General features: G+C 41.7%; 1 protein-coding gene across 1 annotated transcript in view; it reads left to right on the plus strand.

Moving 5' to 3' along the window:
• DNAH8 (dynein axonemal heavy chain 8) overlaps positions 1 to 20,160 on the plus strand; it is a 248,175-nt gene that overhangs the window by 183,524 nt on the left and 44,491 nt on the right. Inside the window, exons 80-84 of the mRNA XM_081141591.1 lie at positions 3,589 to 3,707; positions 5,273 to 5,475; positions 14,740 to 14,813; positions 16,809 to 16,961; positions 17,289 to 17,444. Coding sequence (XP_080997717.1) covers positions 3,589 to 3,707; positions 5,273 to 5,475; positions 14,740 to 14,813; positions 16,809 to 16,961; positions 17,289 to 17,444 — 705 coding nt within the window. The remainder of the gene's footprint in view (positions 1 to 3,588; positions 3,708 to 5,272; positions 5,476 to 14,739; positions 14,814 to 16,808; positions 16,962 to 17,288; positions 17,445 to 20,160) is intronic.

The raw sequence follows: 20,160 nt of genomic DNA on the forward strand, positions 1-20,160 counted from the left end.
AGTATCCCCGTGTCAATGCTGATAATCGTCTTTTTTTGTGACAGTGGACAGACGAGGTGGCAGGTAGACTACAAGGTGGCAGACTCCTCGCGCTGTCATCATGTGATTCCCTTCCCTCAGTTCCCCCTCCCTCCACCCCGAGTGTGTAAACCATGTGTGTCCATTTAGTGGTGTTTCTAGAATACCATGTAGATAGATTCTTTACCTATTCAGCCATAGTTGGTTCGGATGCAGTTAGATAAAGTCCCTGGACTCCATCTATGGGGGCAGTAAGCATTGTTGTGTAATACAGCCACAGATGAGTCCCCTAAGCCCAAACAGATACTTTGAAGGAAAAAAAAAGTGGTCTTTGTCTGCTGGGGGACAGGGTAAGGGAGATCTTCAGGCACCACGGGAAGAGCCACTCAAAACCCGGGCCCCTGCTTGGGAGTTCTACCAGTATCGGGCTACGCGTGACGGTTTGCCTCTGCCTTTGAGGTTATAAGTACCCTCGCTGTAGAATCTGGTAGCTACTACTGCTGACCGCAGGCTATGTATCTGGCGTCAACAGTCACCCTGCAAGGGAAGTGTTCCTGATCTGCTTTATAGATGACAGAACTGAGATTCAAAGAGGTCAAGTACTTGCCTGAGGCCACGTCGCCAATGAAGAGGGAGGCTGTAATTTAACCTCAGGCTGGGTCCCTGACCACTTGAGTTATTTCTCTCCAGCTCCTTTTTTATTTATTTATTTATTTATTTATTTATTTATTTATTTATTTATTTATTTATTTATTTATCTTTATTGTTGAAAGTATCACAGATGTCCCCTTTTTCCCCCCACTGATCCCCTCCACTCTGCATCCACCCTACCCCCAGGCCTTCCCCATACCAATGTCTGTGTCCATGGGTTATGCTTATAAACATATAAGTTCTTTCATTAATTTCTCCCCACCCACTCTCCCATCCCTGCCTTCCCTTTGAGATCCCTCAGTCTGTTCCATGCTTCTGTGTCTCTGGATCTATTTTGTTCATCAGTTTATTTTGTTTATTAGATTCTGCATATGAGTGAGATCATGTGGTACTTGTCTTTCTGTGCCTGGCTTATTTCACTTTATATTACTCTTCAGGTCCCTCCATGCTGTCCCAGAGGGTAAGAGATCCTTCTTTTTTACAGCTGCATAGTATTCCATGGTGTAAATGTCCCACAGCTTTTCTATCCACTCATCTACTCATGGGCACTTGGGCTGTTTCCAGATCTTAGCTATTATAAATTGTGCTGCTATGAACATAGGGGTGCATAAGTTCTTTGTGGTTGGTGTTTCAGGTTTCTTAGGATATATTCCTAGAAGTGGGATCACTGGGTCAAATGGCAGTTCCATTTTTAATTTTTTGAAATTACTGCTTTCTATAGTGGCTGCACCAGTCTGCATTCCCACCAGCAGTGTACTGGGATTCCCTTTTCTCTACACCCTTGCCAGCACTTGTCATTCATTGATTTGTTGATGGCAGCCATTGTGATAGGTGTGAAGTGATTCCGCATTGTGGTTTTAATTTGCATCTCTCTGATGATTAGTGACTTTGAGCATTTTTTCATATGTCTCTTGGCCATCTGTATGTCCTCTTTGGAGGAGTGTCTATTTAGGTCCTTTGCCCATTTTTAATTGGATTATTTGTCTTCCTTTTGTTAAGTTGTATGAGTTCCTCATATATTTTGGATATTAACCCTTTATCAAATGTGTCCAACTCCTTTTACACCATCAGATGGACCAGGCGTGAAGGAAAGAGTTGTTCTCAATAAAGCAGCAGAAGTTCACTGGGGACCTGCCATCAGGCGGACCTCGGCCCCGAATTGGCCTCTCTGTGGGAAGGAAGGGAAGCAGTAGAAGGAGATCAGTCTCCCAGCTGAGTGGGTGTCAGCAATTGAAATAAAAATAGCCTCAAACAGAAGCTGCCCTGCCTTTGCATCCCCAGCCAAACTGCTTAACACCTGGAGGTGGTTTCTGCTAAGAGAGAGGGACCGGGAAAGGAGTGGAAAATAGCGGTGGGCAGCAAGGGGCTGGAAGTTATCCCATTGCCTGTCACAAATGCACCTTGCCTTGGAAGCTCTACTATGGTCGAGTCAAAATTAGCAGGTGGAGGCTGGGAATAAACACCCTCTCTTCTTGTGCCTCCTCTCTAGCTGCTAGTGTGGAGCAGGCCTGCAGGGGGCGCTGTGGGTAGCAGTGGGCAGGTATCAGTGAATAGGGTGGGGCTCCAGCGGCACCCAGGCCTGCGGAGCTTTGTGCCAGGCAGATTCTTTGAGAGCAGCCAACTAGGGAGAGCCAGGAGAAAGATGGCAGCTGTGAACCATTTCAGAAATCCTCCTCCATCGTTTAGTGTCCCAGGGACAAAGTTGGAGCAACCGAGTTAATGAGTTGTTTACATGATGTGGACTTTGGGCAGCTATTTAACCTCTCTATGGCTCAGTAAAAAGAGGAGAGAAGAGAGGAAAAAGGACAGTGCTTGGGTCTGGCATGTAAGTTTCTGCTATGCTATCATTTGCTGTTTGCTATTAGCACTTACCATCGCTTTTTATTTTATTTTTTATTTTTTTAAACATATCTTTATTGATTTCAGAGAGAGGGAAGGAAGGGGGGAGAGAGAGAGATAGAAACATCAATGATGAGAGTCATTGATCGAGCCCACAACCTGGGCATGTGCCCTGACCGGGAATCGAACCCTGATCGCCTGGATCCTAGGTTGATGCTCAACTGCTGAGCCACACCCGGCCGGGCACCATTGCTTTTTAAATATGCTTGCAGACTCCGTCTGAGGAATCTGGCCTGATTGCCGCTGAGGAGCAGCGTCAGGCTCGCCAACATGTAGTTTTGTCATTGGTTTTTAGTGCTCGGGCTTCACAGAGCACCTTGTGATGCTCTGAAAGCCCGCGGTTCTCTCCGTGCTCTGAAAGAACAGGTGTTCGAGACCAGATCTTGGGAAGATTTAGGTTTAAGGTCTCAGGCTGGGGATCGCTAGGAAAATGAGTTTTGATTTTGCTATCTATCAATATTTTAAGTAGAGGTCAACATTTAGAGGTTTGCTTATCAGAATGGTCTCTATCAGTGGTTCTCAGCCAAGGGCAACTTTGTGTGCCACCCCCCTCCCAGGAGAGAGCATTTACAATCTCTGGAGAAGTTTTGATTGTCACGAATTGGGAGAGTGGTGTTACTGACATCTAGTGGGTAGAGGTCAGGGATGCTGTAAAACTTTATCCCACAATGCATAGGACAGTCCCCTGAACAAAAAATAATCTGGCCCCAAATGTCAATAGTGCTGAGGTCAAGAAACCCTGGTCTGTGTTTTTTTTCCTGCCCAATCATTTAGTGTAATTGATACATGGTCCTAATCTCAGTGAACAGTGTAGGAAAGCAATGGAAAAACTGAAAGAGAATAGTAATATCCATGTTATTGGAGTCATTGATTTTGAAGAAAAATGTAAACGCATGGTTATGTTTGAAAAATGATGTGCCTGGAAAGAATGACCCTCTAAGGTTACTCAGAATCCTCTGCCGATTCATTATTTCAACTACATGTATTCCTGTGGCTCGCTAATTGGCTTGTTTATCATAGATATCTCGTAATGAGAAGGGATGGAAAAGCTGGTTTGATAAAGATGCTCCAGAGGAAGAAATTATCCCTGATGGATATAGCGATTCACTGGATACCTGCCACAAGCTTTTACTCATCAGGTGAGAATGGGTATTATCAGAGCTGGAAGCATCACTCATCGTATTGTCACATTATGGAACTTACCTCAATGAGTTTACTTGTCCAGGAGTTATTATATGTCCCAGTAGTTATTATAAGAAATGGATGTGCTTTCAAGTTGCAGTTTGGGATGGCAATTTTTAGCTCCTTAACAAGCAGATAAAATGGTGGCAGTGGCAGGGAATAGTATGGTTTGACAACATATTAATAATAGTACTTTCAGCAAAAAACATGAAAAATATGCTTTTATTATTCACTTTATTCATTTTTTATTGTTGAATTTACTTCTTTAAAAAATAGAATTCACAAAGTTACAAAGCAATTAGTTTATAAGCTGAAATTCAATTTCATCTGAGAAAAAAACATGAATATTGTACTATTGAAATGTATAATGCAGGCTTGACTATTAGAAGCAAAAGTTTAAAATTGATATTAAGGAAGGACATTCTTTTTTTTCTTTTCCTTCACACTTTTCACATTTTCTCAATATCCAGTAGCTCAAAGAAGGTTCTATATTAGAATACCAGTGTGTGTGTGAGAGAGAGAGAGTGCGAGCCTAGACTGGTGGGCAAGGCAGGAGGGTGGAGGTAGGGGCAGATGAAACCAACAAAAGATTAACAAAAAGATGTAGGAAAAATTTGGAGTAGTTTTTGTCTTTCCCAATGCTATGTTGCTGCCTGAACTTGCATTTCTTACAAAAAGTTGTTGCCTGGATGTTGTCACTCTGCAAGTGATCACAGCAGTCAGCAATGCTGACCTCATGATTTACCGAGTCTGGAAGAGCTTATTTTTATTGGAATAGATGTTCCTGTCTTTTATCCATTGTTTTAAAACTGAATCTTTGTCAAACAAATAATATAATCTGTAGAATTTGTGATTTAAAATATCAAATATCAAATGACATTATTTAATGCGTCATTGTGTTTAGAACCTACTACAATGGAGGCAACACAGATGGTAGTAAATAAATGCTTGCTGATCAACCTGCTTCTGACACTTTGAAACCAGTCCTCCCCCTGAAGCCTGCAGAGCTTCCTGGTGTGAGGCAGGCCAGCTCCTCCTGCTTCACTGCTGAGCGGGGCCTGGTGCATAGTAGCTACTCGATAAATGTCTGTCAAAGGGTAAATGTGCTCCTGTGTATTAGTTTGAATGAGGAATTGCTTACCTGAAGCTGATAGCCTCAGTAACAAGGGAAAATCATGGATGTATTTTTTTTAAAAAGCCAATTAAATTTTAGAGTAGTTGCTGTTTCTTCTGAAAATGAGACACTTGGAGCAGCTGACTTCTAAGTTCCCTTCCAGGCTGACAACAGACTGTGTTGTAACTGGCTCCGCCCTACTTGCCAATGCCTGGCACCAACACCACATGGTTAAATTTGCACTCATCCAGGAGTAGAAGACCTTGCCGTCCCTCTTACATAGATCTGCATGATGAAGTTAGCTTTTTGTCCTTTGTTAATTAAATATGCTCTTTACATGCTTAGAATTAAATAGGATAAAAAAATGAACAGACTAAAGTTTTTCCTCTAACTCGTATTCATTTCTAGGTCTTGGTGCCCAGACCGTACTGTTTTTCAAGCAAGAAAGTATATTGCAGATTCTCTGGAGGAGAAGTACACAGAACCGGTTATCTTAAACCTGGAAAAAACTTGGGAAGAAAGTGATACACGAACACCTCTGATATGTTTCCTGTCCATGGGATCCGATCCTACAATTCAAATTGACGCACTGGCCAAGAAACTGAAGCTGGGTATGATCAACAATCTATGAAATTTAGCAAAACCTCCACATTTTGGCCTCAAATTTTGCCTTTTATAACTTTATAACCAATTAGAAATATATCCATAAATCTGAATTAGAAAAAATTTTAAACTCTTTCCTCCATTTTTAGATCTCCTAGAATGAGCTTGGGAGAGAGATATGTTTGTGCAGAGAGGAACAAACTCATCTACCATGTACTTTTTTTTTAGGTTGTAAGCAGATGACCATACTCCATGGATAGTAGACTTAGCTAGAATGAACATACAAGAGAAAATTTTATCGCCATGTCTATATAAAATTACAACAAAGTCTATTTTGTCACAAATTTTAAAAACTATAACCATTGTAATGCATAGAAATTGGGGATTTATTTATTCATGCTTTCATTTAGTAGCCATTTAGCTCAGGCTACTAAATGATAGATTCAGGGAGTACAGAGATGTATACAACATAGCTGGCAAAGACAGACATGTGAACACTTATTGGAGACCATGTGACGACTATTGTAAAAGTTATGTACATGTCTGATTATAAGATCCAGAACTACTCAGACTGCATGGGGTACAGAGATCACATTGATGATATTTTGAGTAGGATCTAAAAAAAATTAGATAAAATTTTATTAGGGGGGATGGTGGAAAATAGATAGAAAGTGTTCCAGGGGGAGGAGACAGGGCAAGGAGTTATAAACACAAGTTGTGAGAGCAGTGACTGCATCAGCATAACTAAAGGACAGGGACCTGCATAACCCAGAGCCCACGTTGATACGATTGGGCCATCCTCTTAAAGAGGGCAGTTTATCTGCTCTTTATCCTGGGAAAATCTGAATGTTGTTGGAATTGCCATTGAGGGGTCTTCCAAGTTCAGATCTCTATAACTATACCTTGTAGGGTTAATTCATTCATAAAGATTATAAAAGTGATTGATTATGAATCACTAATCTACGCTATGAAATAAAACTTACATTGAGCTTATTATATAGTTAATTTAAACATGATACAAAATCAATTCAGTCATCTCTGAGTATTCACCTTATGTCTCTCTGCACTAAGAAGTTACTGTAAACCATTAGCTATGGTATCATGGTCTATGTTCACTCCCACTTTTCTCATCTTGATTTTGCTCTGTTCATTGTCACCAAACCATTCTATGTCCTATATGGATCCATGTTTAAATGGTTCTTTTGGCAATCGCTCATGGTTAAGTCTCATTAACCACCTTTAAAATGGGCTCTTTTGCTCTGATATTTACTGCAGCATGCTAGTCATCTGCACTGGTCTAAGAGTGGTGCCTCTCTCATAGCCTTATAGCTTGTAAATCTTTCTCAGATCTAGTCCTCCACGGGTCTTTGTCCAGCTGCTTATATACTCCACTTCTCTCTGTATATAGATCTCTTTATTTCTACCTTGCCACAACCAATTTCCATGTGACAGAACTCAGGCCTCTTGTGGCTCATGGGCTTACGTGTTTAATAAGTTCAGCACTCCTGGGGAAACTCCCCTTACTCTCTTGGCCCCAAGTCCAAATAGCTGGGGAAGAAATTAATTGGTTTTTCTTTGGTCATGTGCTCCTTTCTGGGCCAATCAATGAACTGTTGCTGTGGAGATGAGTTCATAGCAGGAACTACATATGGAGCTAGAGTAGGGGGCATTCCTTAGAAGGGGATACTCTTCCTAGAAGAAGAGCATGTCCCACTAGAGTTACCATTTTAAATATTAATAATGCTGCCCGGTGGGCGTGGCTCAGTCAGTGGTTAAGCGTTGACCTAGGACCCAGGCGATCAGGGTTCGATTCCCGGTCAGGGCACATGCCCGGGTTGCAGGCTGCAGCCGATCAATGACTCTCCCATCATTTATGTTTCTAGCTCTCTCTCTCCCTCTCCTTTCCTCTCTCTGAAATCAATAAAGATATATTTAAAAATAAATAAATAAATAAATAAATATTAATGATGCTGCTGTCTAGGACATGGATTTAAAATCAGAAATAAGAAATTCAAGATCTTCTTTGGGAGAACTTTTATATGACATTAAATAAATATATAAGGCCAGAATTGTGCATTGCCTTTAGTTTATTACATGTTATCATACTGCTTTGCTTGGCAATTTGATGACTTCCATTTCTTGCTCCTACTTTGTTTTTCCAACAATTGTTGCTTTGTTAGGAGACTAAAACAAAGTAGATTTTATTTTGACACTGAAGGACCCAATGAAATATAAAGAACCATTTGCTAAATCATTTTTAGGAATGTTAGGAAGTCACATGCTGCTCACTGCTTTGGGTTAAAAATCCCCAAAATAGCTGTGAAAATAAAACTGTTATGTAGCCTGGCTCGCATGGCTCAGCGGTTGAGCATCAACCTATAATCCAGGAGATCGGGGTTCGATTCCCAGTCAGGGCACATGCCTGGGTTACGGGCTCTATCCCCACCCAATAGGCAGCATGCAGGAGGCAGCCAATCAATGACTCTCTCATCATTGATATTTCTACCTCTCTCTCTCCCTTTTGCTTTCTGAAATCAATAAAGACATGTTTTTAAAATAAAAATAAATAAAACTATGATGTAGCCAGAGTAACTATTAATCTAGTCTCAACTAGAAATATTTCATTTGGATAACTGGGTAACATAATCATAGAATGCTCGAGGTAAATTGGACTCTGGAAATCTTGAATTCCAACTACCTTATTTTACAGTTGGGGAAACTAAGATCTGGGCATAAGGCCAAAGAGCTAGTTGGTGACAGATCTGATTCAGGACTCAGTGGGAAACCCCACTTCAGTGGTCTCTCTCTCTCATTCCCTCTCACTGCTTTATTGGTTGAATTATCTGTTACCTGAGAGCAGCTTGAGGGATGGGACCAAATCAAACAAGTTCTTGTAGGAAAAGAGGAGAAGGAAGACTCACTATGGATGCTGCCTGCGCCTGGCAAGCTCTGCACCGAGAGGCTCAGAGCAGGTAGATTCTGCACAGAAGCACCGGGGCCTGCGCAGGGCGAGGAGCCTGGGGGAGGGGGAGGGGGACCCCAGAGGAAGGGCAGGTTCGAAAATAGAATCCAAACACAAATAAAGAGAACAAATGAATGAAATACAGACTCACAAGTTTTCAAAAGAAGGATTGAAAAACGGGCATAACAACGTATACAGATAAAAAATTAAAATAAGAGAATGACATGTAATTATGGTAATAAACTTTAAACTCTCATGAAATTTGACAAATTTGTAGAAAAATACAAATTTACAACATTTTCTCAGAAAAGATAGAAAAATTTGAGTAGACTAATAATAAAAATGCGAAAAATTAGAAGTTTTGAAATTATTACCTCAGCAAAGGCTCTGGGTTTGGATGATCTTTTTGATAAGTCCTTTAAAACTTTCACATGCTGTATTCCATTCCAGAACATAGACAGAGAGGATACATTTCTCTCTTTATTTTGAAGGAACAGCATTGTCCTGGTATCGAAAACAAACCAAGATAGTAACTACGTAAAAGAAAGAACACCACAGTTTGATCAACTTCTCAATATCAATAGGAGGATTGTAACTAAAATGCAAGCAAGAAGAATTCAGTGTAACATTACAAAAAATAACATGCAAAAGTAATAACAATGTGCCCTGACCAAGTAGAAATGCATAGCTGAAATGAGAGAGATGATAAAAAAATCTGACCCCAGCAAGTGAAAGACTTTCCCTTAAGCTATCATGTTATTACCTTGATAGATGCTAAAAAAGCATTTTATAAAAATTTAACCTTTGCATTTGGCTGTTGACAAGCAGACATAGAAGAATGTTTTGTTAATATGATAATGAGCATGAACTTCGGACGTCAGCATCATACTTATTGATGAGCATGAGCAACTAGAGACAGGCCATGAAGGTCAGGGGGAAGAGGGAGATGTCCGCCGTCACTGCTGTTATTTAGCATTGTTATGGAAGATATAGCTAATGTATTATAAGAGTAATAAATAAAAGATATAACTACTGGAAAGTAGGGGCAAAAATCATCATTATTCTCAGACAGCGTAATTGTCTAAATAAAAAACAAATCAATCAGCTGAAAAACTATTAGACTTAACAGGATAGTTCAGTGAGGTGGCTGGTCACAAAATAAATAGATTAAAAAATCAATGGAGCATCTTGTAAAATAAAATGTAAAAATCCCATTCACATAGCAATAAAAGTAAAACTGAGAAATAATTTTTAAAATACCCATTAGAAGAAAGCTATAAAACTTTCTTAGAGACATGAAAGTAGGATAAAATAATGGAGTTAAACCACATTCCCAGTATAAAGATTCATATTGTAAAGACGTCAGTGGTCTCTGATTTAATCTATAAATTGAATGCAAGCCTAACTGCAATTCCAACAGTATTTTTTTCAAATGGGATAAGAGAGGATCTTAGATCATCTAGAGCAGTAAATGAATAGGAATAGCTAAGAAAGCCTGAGGAGGAAAAAGAGGAGTGGGGAATGGATACTAACAGATTTTTTAAACTTTATCAAATTGAGATAACTTAATCAGTGTGGAGATGGCTCAGAGTAGATAAACAGATCAATGTGGCAAAATAAAAGGCCCCAAATTAGACTCTAGTATATATAATAGCTTAGTCTATAATAAGATTCACATTTCAAATCAGTGGAGGAAAAGGAACTAAATAAACAGTGTTGGGGAAAACAGTATGGAGGTTTCTCAAAAAATTAGAAATGGAGCTGCCTTTGACTCAGTGATTCCACTCCTAGGAATGTATCCTAAGAATCCTGAAACAGTAATCAGAAAGAATGTATGTACCCCGATGTTCATAGCAGCATAGTTTATAATAGCTAAGATCTGGAAACAGCCCAAGTGCCCCTCAGTAGATGAGTGGATAAAAAAGCTGTGGGACATTCACACCATGGAATACTATGCAGCTGTAAAGAAGAAGGATCTCGTACCCTTTGGGACAGTATGGATTAAAAAATCAATGGAGCATCTTGTAAAATAAAATGTAAAAATCCCATTCACATAGCAATAAAAGTAAAACTGGAGAATATTATGCTGAGTGAAATAAGCCAGGCAGAGAAAGACAAACATCACATGATCTCACTTATACGTGGAATCTAAAGAACTTAATAAACTGATGAACAGAATAGATTCAATGACATGGAAGCATAGATGAGACTGAGGAATGTCACAGGGATGGAGGAGGGAGGGTGGGTGGAGGGGGAGAGAGTAACCAAAGAATTTATATGCATATATGCACAACCCAAGGACACTGACAATGGTGGGGAGAGGGACTGGGGAGGGGGGTAGGATGGGGTGGAACGGGTCATTGGGGAGAGAAGGGAAGATCTGTAATATTTTAAACAAAAATAAAATTTAAAAAAAAGAAGAAAAACAAACAAAAAAAGTGTTGGGGTAGCAGGTTACCTTTAGAAAAAAGTAAGAGTTTTACCTCATATTAAACCCAAAAGTAATATTCTACATTGATTAAGGTTTTAAATGGTCTAAATTAAGCTATAAGGTAATAAAAAGAAGATACTGAATAGCTATGTAGTATTTCAGTGGCTGAAGGTTTCCTTGATCATAATACCAGAGTCCAAGACCAGAGGGACAAGATTCTTAATCTGGGTAAAGTTTTAAAACTTCCATATGTCAGAAGCACCATAAGGTTAAGTTAAAGCTTAAGCGAGGGCAGGAGTGTGGGTTGGGAATTACAGCATTCCCTTTCCCTGGGGACGCCGCTGTCCTTCAGGTGTCAAGGATCCTCTTTAAAATTGTTCGATTGCTTTGTCCCAAGTATTCTACATGTAAGAACTTCTCCTAAGGACATACTGAGAAATGCACATCAAGATTTATATGCAAGGATGTTTAGTCTAGTGCTATTTATAATATTGAAAAGTTGGAAATGTCTTAAATATACAAGAGGGCCGTGGCTGAATGATCAGCATAGCGGAATACTGTGTCGCCATTAAAAACTGCTTTCCAGTAATATTTAATGGCAGTAAAATGCTCACAACATACTGTTAAGAAACAGATACATGTATATACGTATAATGTGTGATATATGTATATGTTATAATACATACATATAATACATATGTACAAGTTGCAATATAGATCAGTGTACAATTCCTTATTCAAAGCCCTTGGGCCAGATATGTTCCAGAAATCAGAATTTTCCAGCTTTAGACAGGTAGTATTCCATATATTATATAACACATTGCAGATAAGAGGATTAATATTTATGAAGATAGTGATCAATGAAGACTGTAAATAGCTTCGTGTCCATTTGGGTCAGCTTTTGCCACTAAATAATTTTATGGCAAAGCTTTCCGTTTTTAGAGTGTTTTGAATTTCAAAATGAGGGTAAGGGATTGTGCATATTAAGAAAGATTCGAATGAAGGTCTCCAGGGAGGGATATTGGTGATTTTTATGTTTTTCTTTATACTCTCCTATATTTTCCAAGGCTCTCACTGAGAACATATATTGCTTAATTAGAAATAAAATGTTTAAAAAAAAAAAAGAGAGAGAAATGAAAGAGACACAAGCCTAGTTTGGGAACGAAATGGGAAGGCAGTTGAAATCTTCTAAAGTCTCTCAAATACAAACAACTGGAAAATAAAGAATAAAACCAAACCCCAGACCACTAAAGAGTAATTACGCTGTGTTACCTGTACTAACACTTCCTAAAGACCCTCTGCAGCCATCCTCTCTGGAGAATCCCCCTCGTGGCGTCAGTTTTGTTGATCTTTTCAAAGAAGATACTTTTGGTTTATAGATTCTTTGTTTTTCTAGTGAGTGCTGGCATAGGAGGGAGTGATGGGGAGTGACTGCTAATGAGTATGGGGTTTCTTTTCTGGCTGATGAGAATGTTCTGAGACTAGATCATAATTCTACAACTTTATGAATATACTAAAAAACATAATTCAAATTGTATACTTTAATATGATATGTGAATTATGTATCAGTTTTGAAAATTTAAGGGTATAGTTATTGAGCATCTACTGAGCGCCATACACTGTCTAGATGCTGGGTAAGACACCAGATCTAAGTCCCTTCTCTTGTGGAGCTGACATTCTAGTTCCAGTGCAGGGGCAAAGCAGAAATAATTGATCAGCAAGTGAGTGCGTAATAAGCTAAGAAAAGTATATGGTAAGAAAGAAGCAGGGTAAGGGACAGAGGGATGGGGTGGTGTGCTGTTTAGATGGGATGGTGAGGGAAGGCCAATTGAGAGGGTGAGGAAGACTGAGATGTGAAGGAAGTGAGCCAGTGCCCCTGACAATGAAACACATTTCAGGCAGAGGGAACAGCAGTGAGGCTGGAGTGCGTGTGAGGAGGCCAGTTGGTTGGAGAGAAGTGAATGAATGAAGACAGAGTGGTTAGATAAGAAAAGGGGTGTGTGTGTGTGTGTGTATAGAGTGTGGCCACAGTGGGGGGTCAGTTGTGTAGGGCCTTAGAAGCTGTAGGTAAGCACTTTGGATTAGGTTTTGGATTTTGCTCCGAATGAAATGGGAAGCCATGAGATGGTTCTGAGCAGTGGATGGACATAATCGGGAGTTCGGGGCTTGACAGAATCCCTCTGTCTGCGGTGGGAAGAAAAGCTAGGAGGGGACAAGAGTGGAAGTAAGGCCCCCACTTAGGAGGCTGTTGCAAAAATCCAGGCAAGAGGGGACAGTTACTTGGACCAGGGGGATAAAAGTGGGTGGGGAAAAAGTGGAGGGATCGGGAGGTGGTCAGATTCTGCCTCCAACTCTCCTCTCAACCCCTTACCTGGATCAATATAAGAAACTCAGGCCATCTGAACAAAAACCAGCACTTTCTAGAAGGGCTGTTTCAGAAGAGGGGGAAGGAGGGGAGAGAGATGTGGCTCCACTCACGTGTTCATACTCTTTGTCCATGTCAGCGTCCCCACCCCTGAGCACTGGCATGTTCCTCTAGCGCGGGAAGTGTGCGTGTTGTCGTGCCACCCAGAGGCTCCCCTCGCTCAAGTCCCACCTCCCCTTTCTTCTCCTTCATGGGTTGTGTGGGTTCTTCTCAGATGCCCCTGAGAGTAGTGCCGGCTCTACTCGAGCAGGAGGGATTATGGGACCTTTGGGGGGGCAGGGAGTCCAGCTTGGTTCAGTAGCCCTTGGCCTGTAGCAATTCTGGATTCTCAGGCAGTGCTCAACCATCCTCTCTAGGGCGCCCATCTCAGAGTTTCCTCTGGGGGCCCTGAGCCCACAAATAACCCCCAGTGTTGTACCCTGCATATCTTAATGGAATCTCTGCCATTAATCGCATGGTGACACTTAAATGGTGTGTCCTGGAAATGTCTTCTCAGTTCCTGCCCCACCCTGTGATTTTCTGCAGGCCCTTGTAGCCTCTAGGAGCAGTTCCCAGGCCAGCTGCACTGTTTGCCCAGCACAGCAGCCCATTTTCTTGAGGATGCCGACTCATCCAGCAGAGCAGGGCACAAGCATACATGCTTCACAATGTCCCCACTGACCTCCTTTCTCCACCCGGGATCATGCCTCTCAAACTCAAGAAAGTCCAGGCCTACGAAGGCACGCTTAAACGTTAATTTCCAGTGCGAGTTTCACAAGCATGATTCATGGGTTTATTCAATTTAGTGAATTCAAATGGCAGGACACAAATGTGGGTCTCGCCTGGGACATCACATTTCCTTATGAGCCTCAGTAGCATAGTCTCCCCTGAGTTGTAATCACGCGCTCTGCTCCCCGAGTTGTCTCCACTCACTTCCAAGGTGGCAATTGAATCCGAGGAGCAGCTACCCCTGAATACAGCCCTCAGAGGGCTGAGCTACCTGAATTTCCATCTCGGAAATGGACAAACATGCCAAGAAAAACAAAAGAGAGAGAACACACTGCAAGCCTGGCATCCTATCCTAAAAGTGTGAAAAACAGATTAAATCTTCCCTGAAGCATCTGTTTGCTCACCGAAACAGCAAATTTAAACCCTCCTTCCCTCTGAGTGTCTGTGATGATACCACAGCTGCCTCTCCCAGCGTCAGTCTGTCTTCTCATCTCCAAAGTCCCCAGCACACTGAAAGCCCAGGCTCAGCCTTTTGTCTCTCTCCCCGCCCCTTGCCTTGCCGGGTGGCTCCTCCACTTTCTACTCCACTAATGTCTCATCAACACGACCCAAGGCCAGGCCTGTTTGAATAGCAATGGCTCCTTCTTAGGGGGAGGGAGGCTATGACCATTCGGAAATGAATCTTTTGTCCCAATCCTGTTGAAAAATTTCTGTTTTAACATAGTGAACCTCCTCCTGTTTTACAGAATGCAGAACTATCTCCATGGGGCAAGGACAGGAAGTGCACGCGCGAAAGCTGATTCAGATATCCATGCAGCAGGTACGCAGCCGGGGCCAAGCGCTTCCGACGCAGCGTTGGGCTGGTGTCCCCTGGCCGTTGGGCCTGCCTAGGGCCAGCACAGTGAGGGCAAGCATTCTACCTGTGAGGCGGTCACTACTTTTGTTTATGTATATAGAGCCAACTTTTGATTACTTGTGCGTTTTAAACCTCCAGCTTGTTTGCTTCTGACATCCCCACAAAAACTTTGTTTCATTTTCTATAGTATATACTCCATTTTATTTTCACTCTTCCTCCCACCCCCCTCTCACAATTTGGCTTTCACACTTTTGGGTTCCTAAGGATGTAGCTCTTAGCAGTCCTAGAGTTCCATGGTCAATATAAATAGATAGTGCTTAGGAAGAGACAGATTGAGACAGTTAAATTTCAATTTTTTGTTAAAATTAGGCTTTCATTTTTCATTAGTGGATACTTTCAGGCAAATAAGAAGTATTTGAGGATGTTATGTTTAAATGTTGATAATAGTTTTTATTGAAAATTGCAGGCTGGATGGAACGTTGAGAAACGTTTTCCATCACACCTAATAAATACACAGGACATTAATTTTCTAGAAATGCTTGGCAGATAGCAATTTCAGCCGTAATAAGAAATTGCACCATTTATGAAAATAAGATCTTGGTTTACTTTTAAGCTTTTTATCTCATAATGTTCATAACAACTTTGGTGCAGTTTTCCTTGGGAATTAATGACTGGAGAGTGTTAATGGGCTGAACCTTGCCTGGGTCATCACATTTTCAACCTGGTCATTAATTCTCGAGAGCTCTGAGCCTTAATTTTTATCACTTAATCAAATTCAGTAATACATTGTACTTAATTTATATATGAAAGCAATTATATGTAATTATTTTTACTCAGATCAGATGGTTCACTCTATTGAATGACTTGACAGTTGAACTTCGGGCCTTAAATATTTCTTCAGCTTCCACGAGTGAAAAACTTTTTAGCGACCTCACTCACGTTAACCTTTGGAATATTAGCTTTTATAACTTTTGTTTTCTTTCTCAAGGTGGGATAAGTACTGATAAAAATAGCATAATTGGGGAAAAACAAAATATGACCAGGTGTAGCCACATTGCCACTTGAGGGACCCCAGGTTTAGGATAAAGCTGACACTGTAGAACTCAGAGTGGGGACCCAGAAAGTAACTGGGTCCATGACGACACAACTCATTGTGAAGTCCATCTTCCCCTGGATGCCCTGCATTGTCTAGACCAGCACATCCTCTCTGCTGTTTAAGCCAGTCTGCATCATATTTTCTCTTACATTAGAAATCATCACACACAAACCTTACCATAAACTTTCTGTGCTCAATATTTTGTAGCTGTATTCAATCTGATCTTGTTATCTAAGGGTAGAAAAATGTTGTCCGGTTAATAAACTATTTTCTCACACAGCAGTGATGGTTATGAGACTTGCATTGTTAAAGATAGTTTTATCAAGTATTTAGTTCATGCTTAATACGTCTTGTGCTTTCAGGAATTATGGGAAGAGTGATGACAAAGAATGAGGTTTAGTATTTATGGTAGCAAATGTCACCAAATGTACTGTGTCCAGTTCTCATGAGGGAAAGTGTACCTCTGTTTGTAACTAGAGTTTGGGGGTAAGTCAGTTATAATTTACTATAGGCAGAACAATTTAAGTTACAGATTCCAAAATCCCCATTCCCACCATTAGATGGCACACACACTGTACTAATACAAGTCTGATTGCAAGCTTTAATTTCTGTTCCCTCCTGAGCCAGGGGTGGCAGAATGCAGTCCTTTTGAGCCCACTTGATTCCAAGTAAACAGCTTTATCAGCAGCAGAAGAAATGATTGTACCAACATATGATAATTTTATTCAAAACATAGGCTCAAAACATAGTATTCACATTCCCTAAACAAAGGTTTAAAAAGATTTTGTTTGTACGTTTTGTTTTTATTAAAATCATAGCAAAAAAGCTATAAGAAATTAATGCAAAATCACTTTGGAATACAGGGTGGCTGGGTACTGCTGCAAAATTGTCACCTTGGCCTAGAGTTCATGGAAGAATTGCTGGAGACAATAACCACCACCGAAGCCAACGATGACTCCTTCCGAGTGTGGATAACCACCGAGCCTCATGATCGATTTCCAATTACATTGCTTCAGGTTTGCTTCCAGAAGATTAGTGTCTTTTCCTTGAGGGTTACACAAATAAAGGTAGCAGAATTGGCATTATCAAAGGGTGAAACACAGCAGGGCTTTTGGGCGCAGTAGAGTCGCACTGCACAATCTCATCCTATAATCACCAAGATTATACAGCTGGTATTTCCACAGAGGAGTTTTGAGACTCTGTGCTGATTTCTTGGGTTTCAGCTCTGATCAGTGTCACATTTTACGTACCGTGAGCATATTTTTGTTTGACGTATTGTAATTTCTGTTTTCTGCTTTACGATAATTTATACAAACAAAATTACCATTTGCTTTTTACGACAGACTTCTCTCAAATTCACTAATGAACCACCGCAAGGCGTGCGAGCAGGTTTGAAAAGAACGTTTGCCGGAATTAACCAGGACCTACTGGACATCAGTAATTTACCCATGTGGAAGCCGATGCTTTACACAGTGGCATTTTTACACTCCACCGTGCAGGTAACTTCTGAAGCAGTTTGCACCTTGGGGGATGCTAATGATGTTAAGTGGCCTTACCGGAAAGCCCCTCTGGGAGGGCGCTGTCTGCACTGTCTGCCCCTCGCCCTGCTCTTCTCCCTTCCTGGTACTCTCCCCACCTGCCAAGTATATATTTGTTTATGTGCTTACTCCCCTCGCCCCCATCAGAATGTAAGCCCCGTACCTGCTGAGTCTCCCCCCCACAGCAGCAGCAGGGGCATTCCCAGAGCTCAGTACATGTCTGTGAGATGCACAAATGGATCATTTCAGTGGGAGCTTGGTTTCCAACGTGCCTGTGGTGGCCAGGAATGTTCTGTGCACCATCTCTGTGATACCAACAACCACATTTTAAGGCAGGATTATCGCCATTTTAAAAATGAGGAAGTCAGGATTCAAAGAGGTTAAGCTCACCTTGTTAGGCGGTAGATGTCAGAGCCAAGCCCCACACTGGCTGCCTCCGGTGCAGGTTTTGACCCTACTCCCCAGTAGTGAGAGCAGTGGTGTTGGGAGGAGGAGTCACAGTGGTTATCTGTCTTTTCCAAGTTGTTTGCTATTTACTTTTACCATACACTTAAAAAGTAATTTAATAATTTTATGGCTACCCAGCAACTTGCCTATGGATTTTTTCATTCTGTTATTGCTTTGTTCTACATTTGAATTTTGTGTTTTGTTCTATATTTGAAAGTTATGCTTGGTTCACGCCTTGATTTCACAGGGAGATGAAAGGCTTCCTTCACCCCTCCTTGCCTTCTCCCTTCCCTGAGGCTGGAGTGAACCAGGGCCAGGCTTCAGGGCACAGCGGGTGCTGAGCTCCCCCTCTCTCCTGCCCTGCCTGAGAGTGGAGGGGGATGGGGTGCCCACCCCAGAACACACTGGGCATATTTACCCTCAGGCTCATTGTCCCTACCGGCTTGCAGGTTCCATACTGCCCAAGAGAGAGGGCTGATGTTTATCTGTCCCTTACCCCGAGAGAGTTAAAGCCAGGTAAAACCTTTGTGGGTGGCTGTTTCCAGTAAGTCGCATTGTGGCCTTTGGGTGGTAAATTACACTGAAGCCTCTTTCATGCATTCTTATCTGGGGATTGTTCGCTTTGCCAGACTTTATCATACTCTAATATAAATATTGCTTTAACTCTGCTATTTAATTTCCAATTCACAAATAGTATATTTTATGATCCTGTTCTTAGTGGTGATGATTCAGCTCTTCCACCGTGCTTATCACGGAGAGATGATTGCGGTATTTTCCATAAGGTCAGTGCGGCAACCTGTGTTGTTAGTGGCCGTTATCCAAGTGCCAAAAAGAAGAACAGGATTGTGGCCAGCCAGGGGGCTGCAGTGTGCTTGCACTTAACATGACTTGCAATTGGGTTAAAACAGAAAAAAAATCTCCTAGTGCCATGAAGCTAACAGTGGTGTGTCTATGAAAATAAGGTTGAAAATATCTCTTAAAATCCAATCATAGCAGTGCTATACAGAGCACTTCACTGAGTGTCAGGTGGCCTGGACTTTAGTATTTGCTGCAAAATCAACTTGCTGTGTGAGTGAAATTGGTCAAGTTATGCCCCTCTCAGAGTTTCAGTTTCCCCACCTAGAGACAGAAGGGGGTGATCTTTCAAGATTTCCCCCATTTCTAAACTTCTGTTATCTAGTTCTATGACTATACAGGGCATAGAACAGAAGCATATTTTCTTCTGTTTTTGTTTCTTTTCAATTTCAGAAATGTTTACTGTGATAGTGCCTAAAAGTTTGCCTTTACTTGGTTAGCATAGAGCTAGCTTGATAGAGAAATCCAGAGTTCTGTAGGGGCTTGTGGTCCCAGGCCAGCAGCATTGCATCACCCTGCAGCTTGTAAGAGGTGAATCTCAGGTCCCACCCCAGACCTGCTGAATCAGAGTCTGCCTGTAATGAGATGCCCAAGTGATTCGTGTGAACATTAGAGCTTGAGATGCAACTGATGTAGGAGCCTGTCTGAATAGGGTAGATTGTGACATATTTTCCTAGTGTTGGACATTATAGCCAAATACCTGATTTGTTAATCGATTGATTCCTCCAAATTAACCTAGATATCCATTGCTTTATGCAAACACGATGTATATACTTTTGTCCCTGCAGATTGAAAAAAGAACAGGAGATTGGTTCACGTCACATAATCTGAAGCTTCTGAACAGGGTAGAGGTTCATGCTGGAGCCCATCTTACAGCAGAATGCAGAACCTCAGAGTAACCCCCGCCTGCCCCCCACATAGTTTTTCTACTGAATCATGATTCGGCGTCATGCCATCCACTCACCCAGCTCTGGGGTGTCTTGTGGACCCTGTTCCTGTTGCAGAGGACACAGTGAGCACCCTCCTCCCCTATAAGAAGGGAAGGTAGATGTGGCTAGTCAACCTTCTTGGGTAGAAGAGTGGTGGGGGGTGCAGTTTGTTTTGTCGTTGAGGTGGGAGCAGGCTTACCCAGGAGGAGAGGGCCTGGGTGCCTCCATGGGAACTCGCATAGATACACAAGCCAATTATGTACTAAGCTCTGCTCCTCCAGACTCCCCCCAGGTTCCTTCCCTTGTCCTCCAGGAACTTAATACCACCCACGTGAGCCAGAAAGTTACTGCAGCAGCTGCTGTTGGTGAGGTCTTTGCCTTTGCAGCCAGCCCTCCTGCCCTCCCACGGGAGCCTTTCATTCCCAACACCCTGGTGCACGCCTCAG

Source organism: Miniopterus schreibersii, assembly GCF_964146895.1.
Source record: "Miniopterus schreibersii genome assembly, chromosome: 6".
Lineage (NCBI taxonomy): Eukaryota > Metazoa > Chordata > Mammalia > Chiroptera > Miniopteridae > Miniopterus > Miniopterus schreibersii.